The sequence below is a fragment of the Aulonocara sp. 'chitande type north' Nkhata Bay genome, linkage group LG10 (genome assembly GCF_057382095.1).
Source record: "Aulonocara sp. 'chitande type north' Nkhata Bay isolate Kocher_YH1m ecotype deep benthic linkage group LG10, A_spYH_male_GT1.1, whole genome shotgun sequence".
In the NCBI taxonomy this organism is placed as follows: Eukaryota; Metazoa; Chordata; class Actinopteri; order Cichliformes; family Cichlidae; genus Aulonocara; species Aulonocara sp. 'chitande type north' Nkhata Bay.
This window is the reverse complement of record NC_141353.1, coordinates 31,693,123-31,707,336: the sequence shown is the minus strand read 5'-3', so window position 1 is coordinate 31,707,336 and position 14,214 is coordinate 31,693,123. Positions and strand designations below refer to the sequence as shown.

Below are 14,214 nucleotides of genomic sequence, written 5' to 3'. Positions count from 1 at the left end.
TTTTCCCGTGAGGGTATTATTTACTTAACCAACTTGTTGACGAGGGGGTGCAGGACCACCACCTGTCTTTTGTTGCTCTGCCCTTTTCTTGGTTGCTGTTATAAACAAACAGATTATTCCAGGGTCTCTTTCCAAGAGACGAAAAGCAATATAAGTGATAAATATTACCATTCTGTAGAATATTCTTATATTTCACTTTTACCTGTTCCCATGTTCTAGTGGGTCCTGTCGTGGCTCTAATGTGAAAGAGGATAAAATATAACATATTATAATATAATGTAATATAATATTGGATAATATAGTGTAATATAATAAATCTACCCTACCGCCTACTGGTGTTGGCCAGAGGGGCCGATGGCGCGATATGGCAGCCTGGCTTCTGTCAGTCTGCCCCAGGGCAGCTGTGGCTACAACTGTAGCTGCCTCCACCAGTGTGTGAATGTGAGAGTGACTGAATAGTGGCATTGTAAAACGCTTTGGGTGCCTTGAAAAGCGCTATATCAATCCACTCCATTATTATTGTTATTATTAAATTACTTACGAGTTTAATTTGTCAGCAACTTCCTGCCAGCCCTCGCTCCTTGCTTTTGCAGCCTTTGCAGTGTTCCCTTGCGTTCTGATTAAACTCTGAAACTCCTGAAATCCCTCACTCAAGAGTTCTTGCTCTGCTGCCGAAAAATACCGAGCCGAGCGCGCTCCGTCGACATTTTCGCCGACCAATCAGAGGGTTGCCGATCAATGTTTCTACTATCGATGCGTAGCCCCTTTTACGACACCCAGTGATCTCACATTACTGCGTCCAGCTGTACTAATCGTCAACAGCAGGTGTGTTCGGGGAACCGGATTAGCGCGCTCACGGTTAGCGCGATGGTTTGGTCTTGGATGTTTCATTTGATCTTGGATGTAGTAAGCGACGTACGAAGCACAGGGCCCAGGTGTCCTCGCGCTTTATAATGCACCTTATAGCCAGTTTGTGTGTTTTTGATAGTAGTGCGACGTGCACGTGTATTTGCGCGCTCACGTCGCGGAGGCCCTCCATGCACCGCCGTCTCGCAGGCATTAAAAAAAGATGCGGTTATAGGTTGGGAGTGAGAGATGAAAGGGCTGCAGAGGAGCGACTTCTTTTATTTTTCTTTACTTGTTTATTTATTTATTTTTAATTTGCACGGTGAGTGTGACTCCTGTTAGCTTTACGCAGAGACGATACTGTCCGAATAAACTGAGACTAAGCGAGAGAAATGAATATTTAAATGGAGGGCGCGCGCTACATTATTGATAAGAATTTAAATCGCGTATTTAAAGTGAAGCTTGACACAAACGAGACACGGAGCGCGCTCATAGGAGTTAAAGTTTCATATTCGGACGAAATCATTGGTGCGCGCTCTCTCCTGACTTCGCGGTGTTTTCCTGACATACTAAATAAAGCCATATATGCATAATTAACAAAAAATAAGACAGGAAATAATGCTCTTTATTATTATTATTATTGTTACTGTTATTATTACTATTATTATTGGGCCTTTAAAATATACCTGCCCCACTCTTGTTTTTCTTCCTTTTCGGAGGGCTGAAAACGGTTTCCTAAGATCTGGGATTCCTGTTGTGTAAATATTGATATCGCTGCTATGATATTGGTTTTCATAATTCATGCCATTGCATTTTTCATCGCGTCTGGAATTTATTCAGCAGATTCTGAAACAGTTTTGTATACACATCCGATCATACATAATCGATAGTCCTAATAATCCCAACACCTCTACTAATGATAATGCTTTGAATCCACAGCTTCTGCACAGTTACCACCAGAACCCGGTGAGCCCCCCGCCCCCTCCTGCTTCTCATTATTATCTCAACAATAAAAAGTAATCACGGTGGCGTTTGTGCTGGGTGAACGGGGGACTGTCAGCCTCCTCTCCGCCCATTAAGCCTCATAACTCGGTCGTTTGATCACGGCCTTGCCCGCCCCCGATGCTCATTAGGCCTGATTAGTTATACAATGTTCCTAATTATGGCCGCCATGTTTTAATTAGCGCCTCATTTACATATTGTCGTCACGGATCCTTATTCTTCTCCCACATGCAACCACCTCCCCATCACATTCACCCATCCAAACCCTTCTGGGAAACTTTAATTTCCCAGGAAAGTGTTTTAGGAATTCTATTTGTTGTTTGTTCTTTCTGTTTTATTGTTGTCTAGCAAGAAGCTGCCCTACACAGGTGTTATACCAGTCTGACCTTTGACCTTCCTGTGGGGTTTCTAGAGAAGGAGGATGAGAGGGATAGTGCAAGATTGGTGCTTTTTTCATTTATGTTTTATTTGCAGCCTATTATCCAGCTTTATCCAACATAAAGTGACATGAAGTGAGGCAAACTATTAGTCGACAACATGACTTTATGTGTGTGTGTGTGTGTGTGTGTGTGTGTGTGTGTGTGTTTGAGAGAGAGACGGTGGTACCTCCCCCCAAAATGAAAGTCACTTCCAGTGTATCCGTGGGCAGAAGCCTGGTGTGTGTGTGTGTGTGTGTGTGCGCGTGTGTGCGTGTGTTTAGCTGGCTGTCAGCATGAACTTAGTTTTAATCTCCATAATGAAACGCTAACAGGGTTCAACCCCCCTCAAGATACAATAAATAATACTATGACCAAAAAACCCAAACAAATTAGAGCTCCACTGCCTCCCCAACAACAACCCCCACCGCACCCACACACAGACACACACATTTAGTTCTTCTTAATCCCTAACACATACACGCGCACACACACACACACGCACACACACGCACACATCACAACCCCCCCCCTCAGTCTGGTGCCGTCAATATGCAGCTGGCTGCCCCATGCACCACTGCAACAGGACTGCGTGTGTGTGTGTCAGCAGCTATGTTTGCATTATAGTGTTTGTGTGTGTGTGTGTGATGAAGAAAGAGAAAGAGAGCGAGAGAGAAAGCCATAGTAATGTAACAGAGCGCTGATTCTCCAAGGCCCCGGCGCTGCACTCAAGACTCTGAGCTTCATTAAAATTTTATCGCCGCAGCGCTCGGCCAAGGTCTATTTATGAAAATGCACTTCCTCGCTTCATGGAAAACACAAGCCAGAGAGGAGTGGATGGAGTAATCTGGAAGAGAGTGGAATTAACTGCATCTACAGCTTATTCATATAGATTGCCATCCCTCCTGGGCGGCTTGTGTGCTCGGTCTATCGTGTGCTGGCGGGGGACCGTAAACAGAATGGACCACTTTCCAGTGGTCTTGATGTTTATTACTTCCCCTGGTGCTGAATGAGACTGGGTTGCATATTTTCAAGTGCTGTTGCATTGAGACCCGTATTTAAAGCAAATGTAGTTTTATTTGCAAATCACCTGGAAATTTTGTTGCATAAAACTGTGTCAGAGAGCTCACAAGAGAGACTAGAAGAGGCAGATTCAGTAGATTTGTCCAAATTAATATCTGCTGCTTGGTATAGACACCGCTGGGCCATCTGCGAATAACAAGAGACAAATTCAGACATGAGAAACTCTTCATGAACGTCTGAGAGTAAACGTTTCAGTCAGAGTAAAACTCAAATCACTAGTAATGAATGAACCACTTTGCCACTGGAAACAGTTTCTGCTTGGATTAAGTGATGTTGCACATGTGTTTATTCTAATCCAGGAAGAATGACCTCATTAATAGGCTGTATGGGAGAGGTCAGGGTGGATGCTTGATGATACAAATTGCTGGATTACCTGTGGTTCGCAAGTCATAGACTTCAGTCAGCTCACTCCTTCCATGTTTAGATTTTGTTACTTTTTTCATAGGCATAAATCACACTGTTGCCACAAAAGGGATATTTTGGTGACAACTTTTGAAATACTCAGACACGTTTTGTTCAAAAAATCTCCTGCCTGAGAGACTGGGCAAAACAAACATTTAAATCAAATTTTTAGAAAGCATCTTACCAAAAGCAGCTTTCTTGCATTTTTCAAGTTTATTATAAAATACATGAATTTATATTCAGTTTTACTTTGTAAATATTTACAGTACATTACAGTGACTGGGGTGATGTTTTAATCTGCTATCTAAATCCTGTGTCTCTCAGGGCACGGTGCCCAAACACATGCATGTTAGGCTAACTGGTGATTCTAAATTGGCTGTAGGTGTGAATGTAAGCATAAATGATTGTCTGCCTATCTGTGTTGACTGACTGCTGATATTTTCACGGGATGCCCTGCCTTTCATATACCAACAGCTGGGACCACACGAGCGCCACCTTCAGTGTTGAACCTTATAAGACTATTTTTTAAGTAGTTTCACTATTTTCATCTGTGAACTACTGATATCACATCTGATAATTTAGGGTTTTGTGTTTGCAAGAGATAGAAAATAATAATAATATTGCAGCTTGCTGCCATTTGAGCATGTCAGAGTGAAAACAGTTAACTGCATTTTAAGAAATCTTTTTTGTGTTTATGTATTTCTCATTTGATTACAACTTATTGGAGTTGGCACCATTTTTTGCAAACTACATAAACATGTCGGAACATGCAGCCTATTCAAAGTGAATGAGAGGTGTTATCAGGTGTAAATAGCAATTTCCAGCATGATTTTCTTGGTTCATTTGTGTTAGACTTTAATCAGTGCATCTTTTTTAATCTATGCACGATTTTGAGAACCTCAAAACCCAAAACAATGATGGGTTTCTTTATCTTCTGGATTTTCACGTCTCCAGCAGTGCAACTTAACTATAGTCTTTAGGCTTCAGTTCTCTTAAGTTATGTAGGAAAACATGACAAAGTTGACCAATCAATGAATTATTCAGAATAGAGAACTATCAAAATACATTAAAAATACAATTTGTCACTACATATGTTGCTTGAGCAAACATTTCACTGGAGCAGAACTTCTGCTCAGATGTACTGGGTGGACTGTTAGTCACTATACTGCACCACAGCATACTGCACTGGAGCGTGGTCCAGACCTGTTATAATCACTGCGGATGTATTAAATTGTGTTTATTTATTCAGCATGTGCTGCTGCACTTGCAAATGGGTGTTGTCAGAGTCTCAGTGGGAGAGGTAATTCTAACTGCTAAAGCCATAATCCAGACAGAAATGACTGCTTGGAATAAATCAGCTCAACTTGTTAGTGCACCTTCTGTACGAAGTGGGAAAACAAAAGACAACACAACAACTGGATGAAAAGATTGGTAGATATACAAGGGTCTCACATGAGGACCAAATACGAAACGCACCCTCTCCTGTCCTAAAAAATGTCATCCCTTTGTTTCTTTTTCCCAGCATATTTTTCTAACCGAGTGGTTTTAATAAAGTTCAATTCAATTTTATTTATATAGCGCCAAATCGCACGAACAGTCACCTCAAAGCTCTTTACATTGTAAGGTAAAGACCTTACTGGGACCAGTTGGAGGTGAGGGGAAGGAGACAGGCCAAAAGATATGCTGTGGCAGAGAGTGGAAATTTGATTCTGAGTTTAAAAGAGAAGCAGTGAAGAGAAGCCAATAGAGGTCCTTTAATTGTGTACATGTTTCTGCTAAACAGCCTGTGAACTTTGCTTCTGGTGCAGATTTTGCATGTGTGCATGTAGCAGGTATTACCAAGTGTCCACTTTTAGACTTTGCCGTTGTTTCTGAATGAAGATATATAAATTGTTGTTAGGCAACAACTGATTTCTAAATTGCATTCTGGGTAATCTTTTCTCTCCAAATGGATTGCTTACTCACTTTGGTGAATTTAAACTGTACTCCATGTCAACTAAAAACCTAAACACATAAAACATGTAGTACCAGAAAGTCTGCCGCCTGCCTAGTCCTCATATTCATATGCAGTTACCTGTTTAGAGATAATATAATAAACATGATAAATGTTCAAAATAAAAATACTGGCTATTGATGACTGCATATTTCCTACTGAGGTGTTGGCTTAGTAGTGGGGCACTTTGTGTATATTTGAGTCCAACAATAAAAGTGTGTTTGCTTATTGATGTGACCGTTAACCAGACACCAGAGAAACTGTACATTGTGACAATTCCCATCCGTAACCTTCATAGATAAGCGAACTGGCTGCCTAAAGTTTTTAGGGTGAGAGAAGAAGAGAGCCAATGTGTGTGCGTGTGTGTGTGTGTGCGTGCACCTGCATCAGCCCTCTGCTGGTTCGTGCAGAAAGAAAGCTGCAGTCTGATTTGCTCTTGTTTGGATCTGACACAGGGAAACAGCGCAGGAAAATGAGGCCTCGCATTTCTTAATTATTTAAATCAAACAATTAACTACGGCTGTCCTGGGAAAAGCGCTTTTATCCGCTCATCCAAAACAACAACAGCATCCAGGGTGGAGTCTGGAGGAGGACAGATCACATGGAAAACAGCAGCCAATAGAGGAAAACACAGTCATTTTGCTGTAGTTTTGAATTATTAAAACAACTATTTTAGACTGCACAGGTGCTCTCCAGCTTGCATGCTTAGACTAAGCTCCTAAAAAAGCACCACAGATTTCTCCAAATCTCAGCATCCTTTAAATTTCTCTTTCAAAACACCACAGAGCTTTTTTCCATCCAGTAAATTTTACAATACCGTAGATGTTAAATGAACCTTCATACATTCTGCAGTAACATCTCCCCGAAGTACTCTTTATCACTCTTTATCTTGCAAACATATGGTGTAATGTTGTGAAGGCTGGTCAAAACAAAAGGCTAGACATGCTATAATATATGAATATTTTAGTGATTCAAAGAAATAAACATTAAATAGGGAAAAAATTAAAAGAAATTAAGTCACCTTAAACAACACATCCCTGGTTCCCTGTCTCTAATGGACTATATAAGGTTATTCTAATAATATTAAAGCTTGTAATTTTTGTTCTGCGTGTATAATTTCGTCGCTTTGTCTCAGGAAAACTTGATACACTGTTCACATTGATTACACGGTCAATTATATATAATTTATAGGCCTCAACTGGAGAGCCGCTTGACGATTAAACTTTGATGAGACCATGTACTACATTTTTTGTTATAGACCAACATGCCAGCCACTGTCTGGTAGGCAAAGAATATCTATAAATATTGACAAATGCACAATACAGAAGTTGATTTTTCTCCTTCTGAACTTAAAATACAGGGATGATACGTCAATATTCTGGTGAAACACTTCAGATGCTTTGACAACATTCAAATGGTAGCAGTAAACATACTAAAATTTATGTTTTCTGTTGCAGCCAATATACAGTAAGTAAAGTTAAACAGTTTGAAAATGCAAACAGAGCAAACCTGCAAATATGAAAAAAAAAATTGTTTTTAGCTTTTAGGACTTTATGCAGTATTCCTGTTTTCCTCCAGCAGGGTAGATTTCTGTGACAGAAGATGTGACTTGATGCAGCAGTAAGTAGGCATGCTGTGTAATGTGCACGTCTGTTCCTTATAAAAGAAGGAAAATCAATCTAAAATACTGCAACTTCAAGGTATCACTGTTTCTTTGCACATTTATAATCCATGTTTCTGAAATAAGTTCAGGACCTCAAAGACATAAAACTTTTCATTAGAACCCAGGGTGATGAAATTCTTGCATTATCACACTTCGGATTAGATCAAAAGTGTGATATTTTTATATCCAGTCATAAACTATCTGTTTTTCATTTTTCTGGTGACCCACTGGATTTCTCCACTGAGGGGCCCCCAGGGGTCCCCAAGCCCTGGGTTAAGATCCTGCAGCTTTAAAGTCCTGGATTGGGTTGCTCCGAGGGGATCGGGCCCGAGATGCTGTTGTACAACAGAGAAAAGCAGCTTCTTAACAAACACGCTCCAAAATCAATAGTATCATAACAGCTGATATTTATTATTCATTAATAACGCATTTGCAGACCCAAACCACCTGCTGATCAGAGGACAGGGGGAAATAATATAAACACAGACACACAGAGAGAGGATTTCATGCAAATTTAGATTTTAACTCACTGAATTTTTTTTATGTTTTCAGATTAATATGCAGTCGCGCATACAATCTTATGCTTACAGAGATTTTGTGGTTCTAGTCATGCTGTGCTTTATGAGAACACAATGAAGATTGGGGCTGTGCACATGTAGCAGATTTATAGGCTTTTTTCCAGGTAAATTACTGGTTTTGCTGTATTAGGTATTCTGTGAACAATATTTACTGCATTCTGGTTTATTTCAGAACTATTTCAGTGCTTTTGTATCTGTGATTTCACTTAATTTATATTGTGAATGACGTCCATGAGTATTCTGGGAAGCACTGCCTATAATTATAAATGAAACATATTAGACTGTTATTATTCTTAATAATTTTACAGTTAATTTAAAAAAACATGCTGTTTTTTCTCATATTTTTCCAAATACGGTTTATAATAAAATATTTTTTTAATCACAATTCGACTGTCTATTTTAAATGTTTTCTTCTAATAACACTCCTTTAAAATGGAAATAATATTTTTCTTTTCAATCTTTATCCAGAAGAGTAAATATAGTTCTTACTATAAATGCTGATGATATGAGTACCTGCACTAAATTTGGCATTTTAATTGGAACATTCACATTTCTGCTGTCACGCTGTATCATTAACGCACAGTGGATTTCTTTCCCCCCCTAATATATATACTTTCAAACACCTGCCATTTTTGTTCTTATAAAAGAAAAGTGTATCATTAGTAATTATATATTTATGGTGAGGACTTTATTTTCTAAAACTGTGCAAATGTGGGGTCAGTCGTTTTAAACTCGTTAATTTTTGTTCAGTTCGACGAAGATAAAGATCCATATGTTATGAATAAATGCATGCAACATTTTGCCTGCTAAAATGTATTGTTGCCAATAATTTCACTTTACATCTAAATCTGCATCTTGGGAAATTGAATTCACGAAAGCAAAGCTAAAAATCAGCTGACTAATATTTGTAGAATCTTTTCTTTTTAATTATCGGGCATGAAATCGTTTACCTCATGTTTTAAGTTTCTTTCATACCATCAGGGACAATAATCAGCTTCTCACAAGTTGTGACAGTTAAGAGATATTTCATTTAGTTCTGTTTTCTTTTTTTAGTTCTCGTTGATTTTTTTTTTCTGTTTTTAAAGTTTTCTGACTTTAAGAAGCAGACTTTTCAATTCTCTTAGTTTTCTTTGCATTTTTTTACTCGGAGAGAAACGTCTGATAGGACTAAAAGCATCAGATGAGGGGCCTGTCTGCGCGGTCCTTTATGCGATAGAGCCGTGCAGTCTTCATACCCAGCAAAGTTGATCAATATTAGAGTCACTCAAGTATCAAATCCTATTCATCATCGCTGGGAAGCAGCTTTTAGACGGACCTCCCTCACCTCCAGGCTTCTCCTGTTTCAGAGCAGCAGCTGCTCGCCTCTCGGCGCAAACACACGGACTGTATCCAAGAAACAGAAACACAGACAGACTGCTGTCCCGAGCTCGCATTACACAGATCCATTAAATCTATCTTTTTTAAACACCTCTATCAACGAACACAAACCCTGGCGTGGTGTGACGAAGATAATCAGATATTTTGCTTCAAACGCACAATTAAAAAAATCACCAAAATCTATTCTCAGGGGGTGTGATGCTCGCTAAAAATGGAATCAGTAGTTTTTCTGATTGGGTTGAGAGACAAAATCCTGCTCACCGTCTTTTTCAAATCCCCAAAAGAAAGGCTTTCAGAAGTTCAAGTAAAACGTGCACGGTTTATTTCAGCTTCTGTCGCTTACACAGACACATTTAAAACACACTTTCACATATGAAATATGTTTTTTTCTTCTTCTTCTCCAAAATAAATTAAATTCAAATAAATACGGAAATGCAAAGAGAAAAAAATAAAACAAACAAGCAAAAAATAAATAAATAATTAAATGACGTTTTCTCAGAAGCGTTGACAAAATATGTATAAATCAGGCCGACAGTTCCCTTCATCAGAATGTCTACTGTACAAAGTGCTCTCCACAAAGGTGTCAGTGCACGAATAATAATAATAATAATAATTCATGAGGACACAAAGAGGGGGGATCAACCACTTCTGAATAATAACAATATTAATTTGATTGTCAGAGCATCATTGCAGTGAACTTGAACATACAACAGGTTTACACATCAGTGAGTCTTCTAGGCCTAATTCACCATCAACCCAGTGGCAGAGGAACAAAGAAAATAATAAAAGAAAATCACATTAAAATCAAACCAATTTTTTTTATCCTACTAGAGTTTTTTTGTTGTTGTTGTTTATATGTGTGTGTGTGTGTTTTTAAATCACCATAAACGTGCCAACACTTGCGTAATGAGGTAGACACACAGCTATACCGTGTGAATGTGTGTACTCGTGCGCGTGTTCGTGTGTGTGTGTGTGTTTCTTCTTATTGCAATGCATTCACTTTGGGGGGGCGGATTGTTTCCATACTTCTGGAGCCACAAAGAAAACACCCATGTCCTCCTTCTCCTCCCCCCTTTTATTTTACGAGTAAACCATGCAACGGATTACAGGAGTTACTGCGCCTCACAAATTAGCCACAGACCAAAGGACGCTTTTAACGCGTTTGGTCGGATCTCGTCTCCAAAACCTCTTGAATTTCGTAAAGAAACAAACACCTGGGAGAAAAGACAGCGAAAAAAATCAATACATTTAAATGAGCTTTTTTCCCCCGACACACACAGAGGTGCAATATATTCACAAATATGTACACTGATAAATATAAAAAGCTATTCCGGCTAATGAGGATAATAATAATTATTCCTCGATTCCCGTCATTATTATTCTTTATTTTTTGTACAATAATTGCCTTGTGAATGAACGGGACGGAGCATTGTTCCCTCCTCTTTCCCCCTACGATGCTGATCACTTTCTCCCACATCTCAAGGGAGCAATGGGCTCCTCTTGTGGAGAAGCATAAAGATTTAAGAGTCTCGAGTTTTTGGACAGGGTCTCAGTCTTTTTTGTTAATTTTATTTTCTCTCCCAGTCCCCATGCTCCGTCTCCACTGTCAGAATAAAAAAGGTACACCGTTGTATCCACTTCGTTTTTTTTCTGGATGGATGAGGCTGAATTTATTAGAACACGTCCGGGTTTATACTGACAGAACAAGTCACCAGCTGTCTCACATCCAAACCTAAATGTGTATCTAAAATACTGAAAGACCCCGTCGAGCACTTTCTTTGCGCTGAATACTTTGTGTGAAGTCGTTTCCATATCTGCAGACACACGGCTGTGGATTCTGCTCCACTGTAACGAAGAAAAATCACGCATGCACACACACACATACGCGCATTTCGTCCATTCTTTAGTCAGAAAACGTGATTTTTCTTCTGTAAAATAAACAAGTAGCATTTTCAATGCCATACCATTTATTAATTATGTAAAGCAAAAACCATTTGATGAGATTTTTTTTTTCAATGACCGTAGTCTGCTGTAACACTTTGATGAGCACCTATATGATCTGTGAGATGACTGTTTTCTTATTGAGCGCGCACCTATGGGGCCCGGGTGGCTGTCAGACAGGATCTGCCCAGGTAATAAAGGCACGACGGTGTACCTTGTATTTTTCTGACAGTGTGGTGCAGCAGCAGCAGCTTGTCTCTGGTTTGTCTTTTTGGAAACGGGGCAGAGACCCGCGGCTTCGCTGGCCTTAGTGCGTCGCAGAAAACTTCATTCGTTTCTGCTTTTGCCTCTGATTGCAAAACCAAACCCGGACCACGTTCTTTTTCAGGTCCAGTTTCTCGGCGATTGCGGCGATCTTCTCGGATGAGGGCCTCGGCTGCACGGCGAAATAAGCCTCCAGAGAGCGCTTCTCGGGTGCAGCGATAGAAGTGCGTTTCCTTTTTTTGTCCCCCCCGTTAAAGAGCTCCGGCTTGGTCATCTTCTCCCTCTGTGCCCGCTCGGCCTCCTCCAGCCAGGCCTCCAGGATCGGCTTCAGGGCAACCATGTTGTTGTGCGACAGCGTCAGGGACTCGAACCTGCAGATGGTGCTCTGGCTAAGACACCCGACCCCGGGGATCTTAAGGTTGGCCAGGGCAGCCCCCACGTCCGCCTGAGTCACCCCAAGTTTGATCCGCCTTTGTTTGAACCTTTCCGCAAAAGACTCCAACTCCCGGGGATCAGGCTCCGCGTCTGCGCCGGCGGTCCCCAGGGAAGCGTGGGATCCCAGTCCGTGGGGGTGCATGTTCATGGATTGCGGGTGGTGGTGGTGGTGGTGCTGCATGTGGTTGATGGCCGACATGTGGGCGTGAGCCGTGTGCGAGGCCGTGGAACAGACGTCTGAGCCGGGCATTCCTCCGAGAGAAATACCGGGCGTGAGGTGGTCCAGCAGGTCGCCCTCCAGGCCCTGCGCCGGCTGGTGATGCGCCGGGTGATGGTGGGAGGTGAGCACCGAAGGGTGGTGCAGGTGTGCGGAGGAGGAGGTCGGGGTGCAGGTCATGCTGGTCATTGTGGTCATGGTGTGGTAGGTGGCGTCTGGCTTGAACGGGTGACTTTTCTGTGCCACGATGTCCACGGCGGCCAGAGCCTCGGCTCTCTGCAGCAGCGTCTCATCAAAGCCGGCGAAGATGTTGCCCTGGAGCTGCGAGGGGAGTAGAGGGAGGCCGGTTAGAGGAAAGCTTCTCAGCAACAAAACCTGACAGCTTCGTCAAAGCATCCACCTCGACTCCAGCTAATTACATCACATTTATTTAAACGTTAAAATAACAATTCATGAAGTGCAAACTATTAAATAAAATGACAAATCTGTGGAAACTTTTCTATGGTAACCCACTGATATTTTTCAGAATTTGGACTGTTTCACAAATACTTTTCTGCTTTTCCAGGTTAACATTTAAACTGCAATATTAATCAGTTAAATGTATCTGTGCATTATTTACAGTATATAAGCAAATGTCACAACATTACAAAAGACGAAAATTTTATGCGCGCAAGGTGAACTGGACTTTGTTTCATTAGCTCTCAAAACAAACGCAGTCGACCTCGACGTGGACACAGCTGGATGTGCCCGGTGCCTCGAAAGTGTGTCAGCGTGGAAGGATATTCATTTAAAATTAATATTTACGATCTCCTGAATAATTTCTGCGGACAATGAAATGAAACGGCTGTGAGTTTGAATATGAATGGGACAATATGAGATAACACGCGCTCGGAGATTCCACGCAGGCTTTTCATTCGTCCTCTCCCTCCTTCATCTTTTATCGTCGTTCGTTTGAAACAGAATCCCTCACACTTTCTCAAAACACCAGATCTGGCTTCGGCAGAGGCGCATTTTTTGCGTCTGCGGGCACCACGGTTGGCTTGGTTTTTTTGTTTTGTTTTATTTTGTTTTTGTGCTGCTAGTACTCCCCGGTTTGACCTGTTATATCACTGTCTCCAGTCTCTTTACACGGGTTTCGTTTCACATTTCATCGAGCGCTGTCATTCGATGCTATAATATTGAACTTTATCCTCACTCCACCGTCCAAACAAGACGCATATCCTGGTCTCAAAGTAGAAAGACTTTAGCTGCCAGAATGTGGGGCTGTTATTATTATGTTGTTTTATTAAATTAAATAATTTTATATTGCATTACATGAATAGAAATCAAGAATAAACTAAAGACGTTTTCTACATTGTCAGAGGGGACTGGAAGTTTTGTAAGAGCTGCGGGAAGTCACGAGTGAATTCTGGACTCACCGACGGTGTGGGAAGGCAGGCTCTGCGGATGGCCTCGGAGCTGGAGTGCAGAGGAGTGTATTTGGGTTCGTGCAGGATGGGGTGCATACTGAAAGGCTGCTTGCTGTTCATCGACATCATGATTGCAGAATTGAGGGAGGGTCGCTGTCCGTCTTCCTCGTTCCACTCCGTTTTGATGGTTTTTCTCAAAAGAAACGCCTCTGAGAGGAAGAAAACGTGCCTGCCACGTGCAGATAACTTGGAAAAAAATTTTTTTTTGTCTTTATCGGTTTTTTGTAGATGTAGTCAGACTCAGTAAAAAAAAAATATACAGAACGTGACAATCAGAGGTAACTCCGGGACACCTGCGGATCTTCTGCCTCCTGTAAACGACTTCTATAATAAAGATGCTCCTTGCCTCCAGAGCCTATATTGGACCACTGCCTCCCAGGCTCTTCCTCATTGGAGGATCCTAACTCCCTCCCCCTGGACGTCTCCACCAACCACGTGAACATAGTCGTCTTTAGCCACGCCTCCAAGCGTGCTTGGCTCGCTGGCAAGGACGGTTTGTGGTTTCACTGCTAAAAAATCTTCGTAGAA

At 41.3% G+C, this 14,214-nt stretch overlaps 1 protein-coding gene across 1 annotated transcript; it reads right to left on the bottom strand.

The window, feature by feature from the left end:
• Positions 1 to 9,604: 9,604 nt before the first annotated feature.
• Positions 9,605 to 13,997, bottom strand: pou4f4 (POU class 4 homeobox 4). The gene is made up of 2 exons (XM_086309518.1): positions 13,636 to 13,997; positions 9,605 to 12,538 (listed from the first exon to the last, which is right to left on the bottom strand). The coding sequence occupies exons 1-2, from the start codon at positions 13,753 to 13,755 to the stop codon at positions 11,609 to 11,611; spliced, it is 1,050 nt and encodes a 349-aa protein (XP_086165644.1). The 5' UTR covers positions 13,756 to 13,997; the 3' UTR covers positions 9,605 to 11,608.
• Between the last annotated feature and the right edge of the window lie 217 nt (positions 13,998 to 14,214).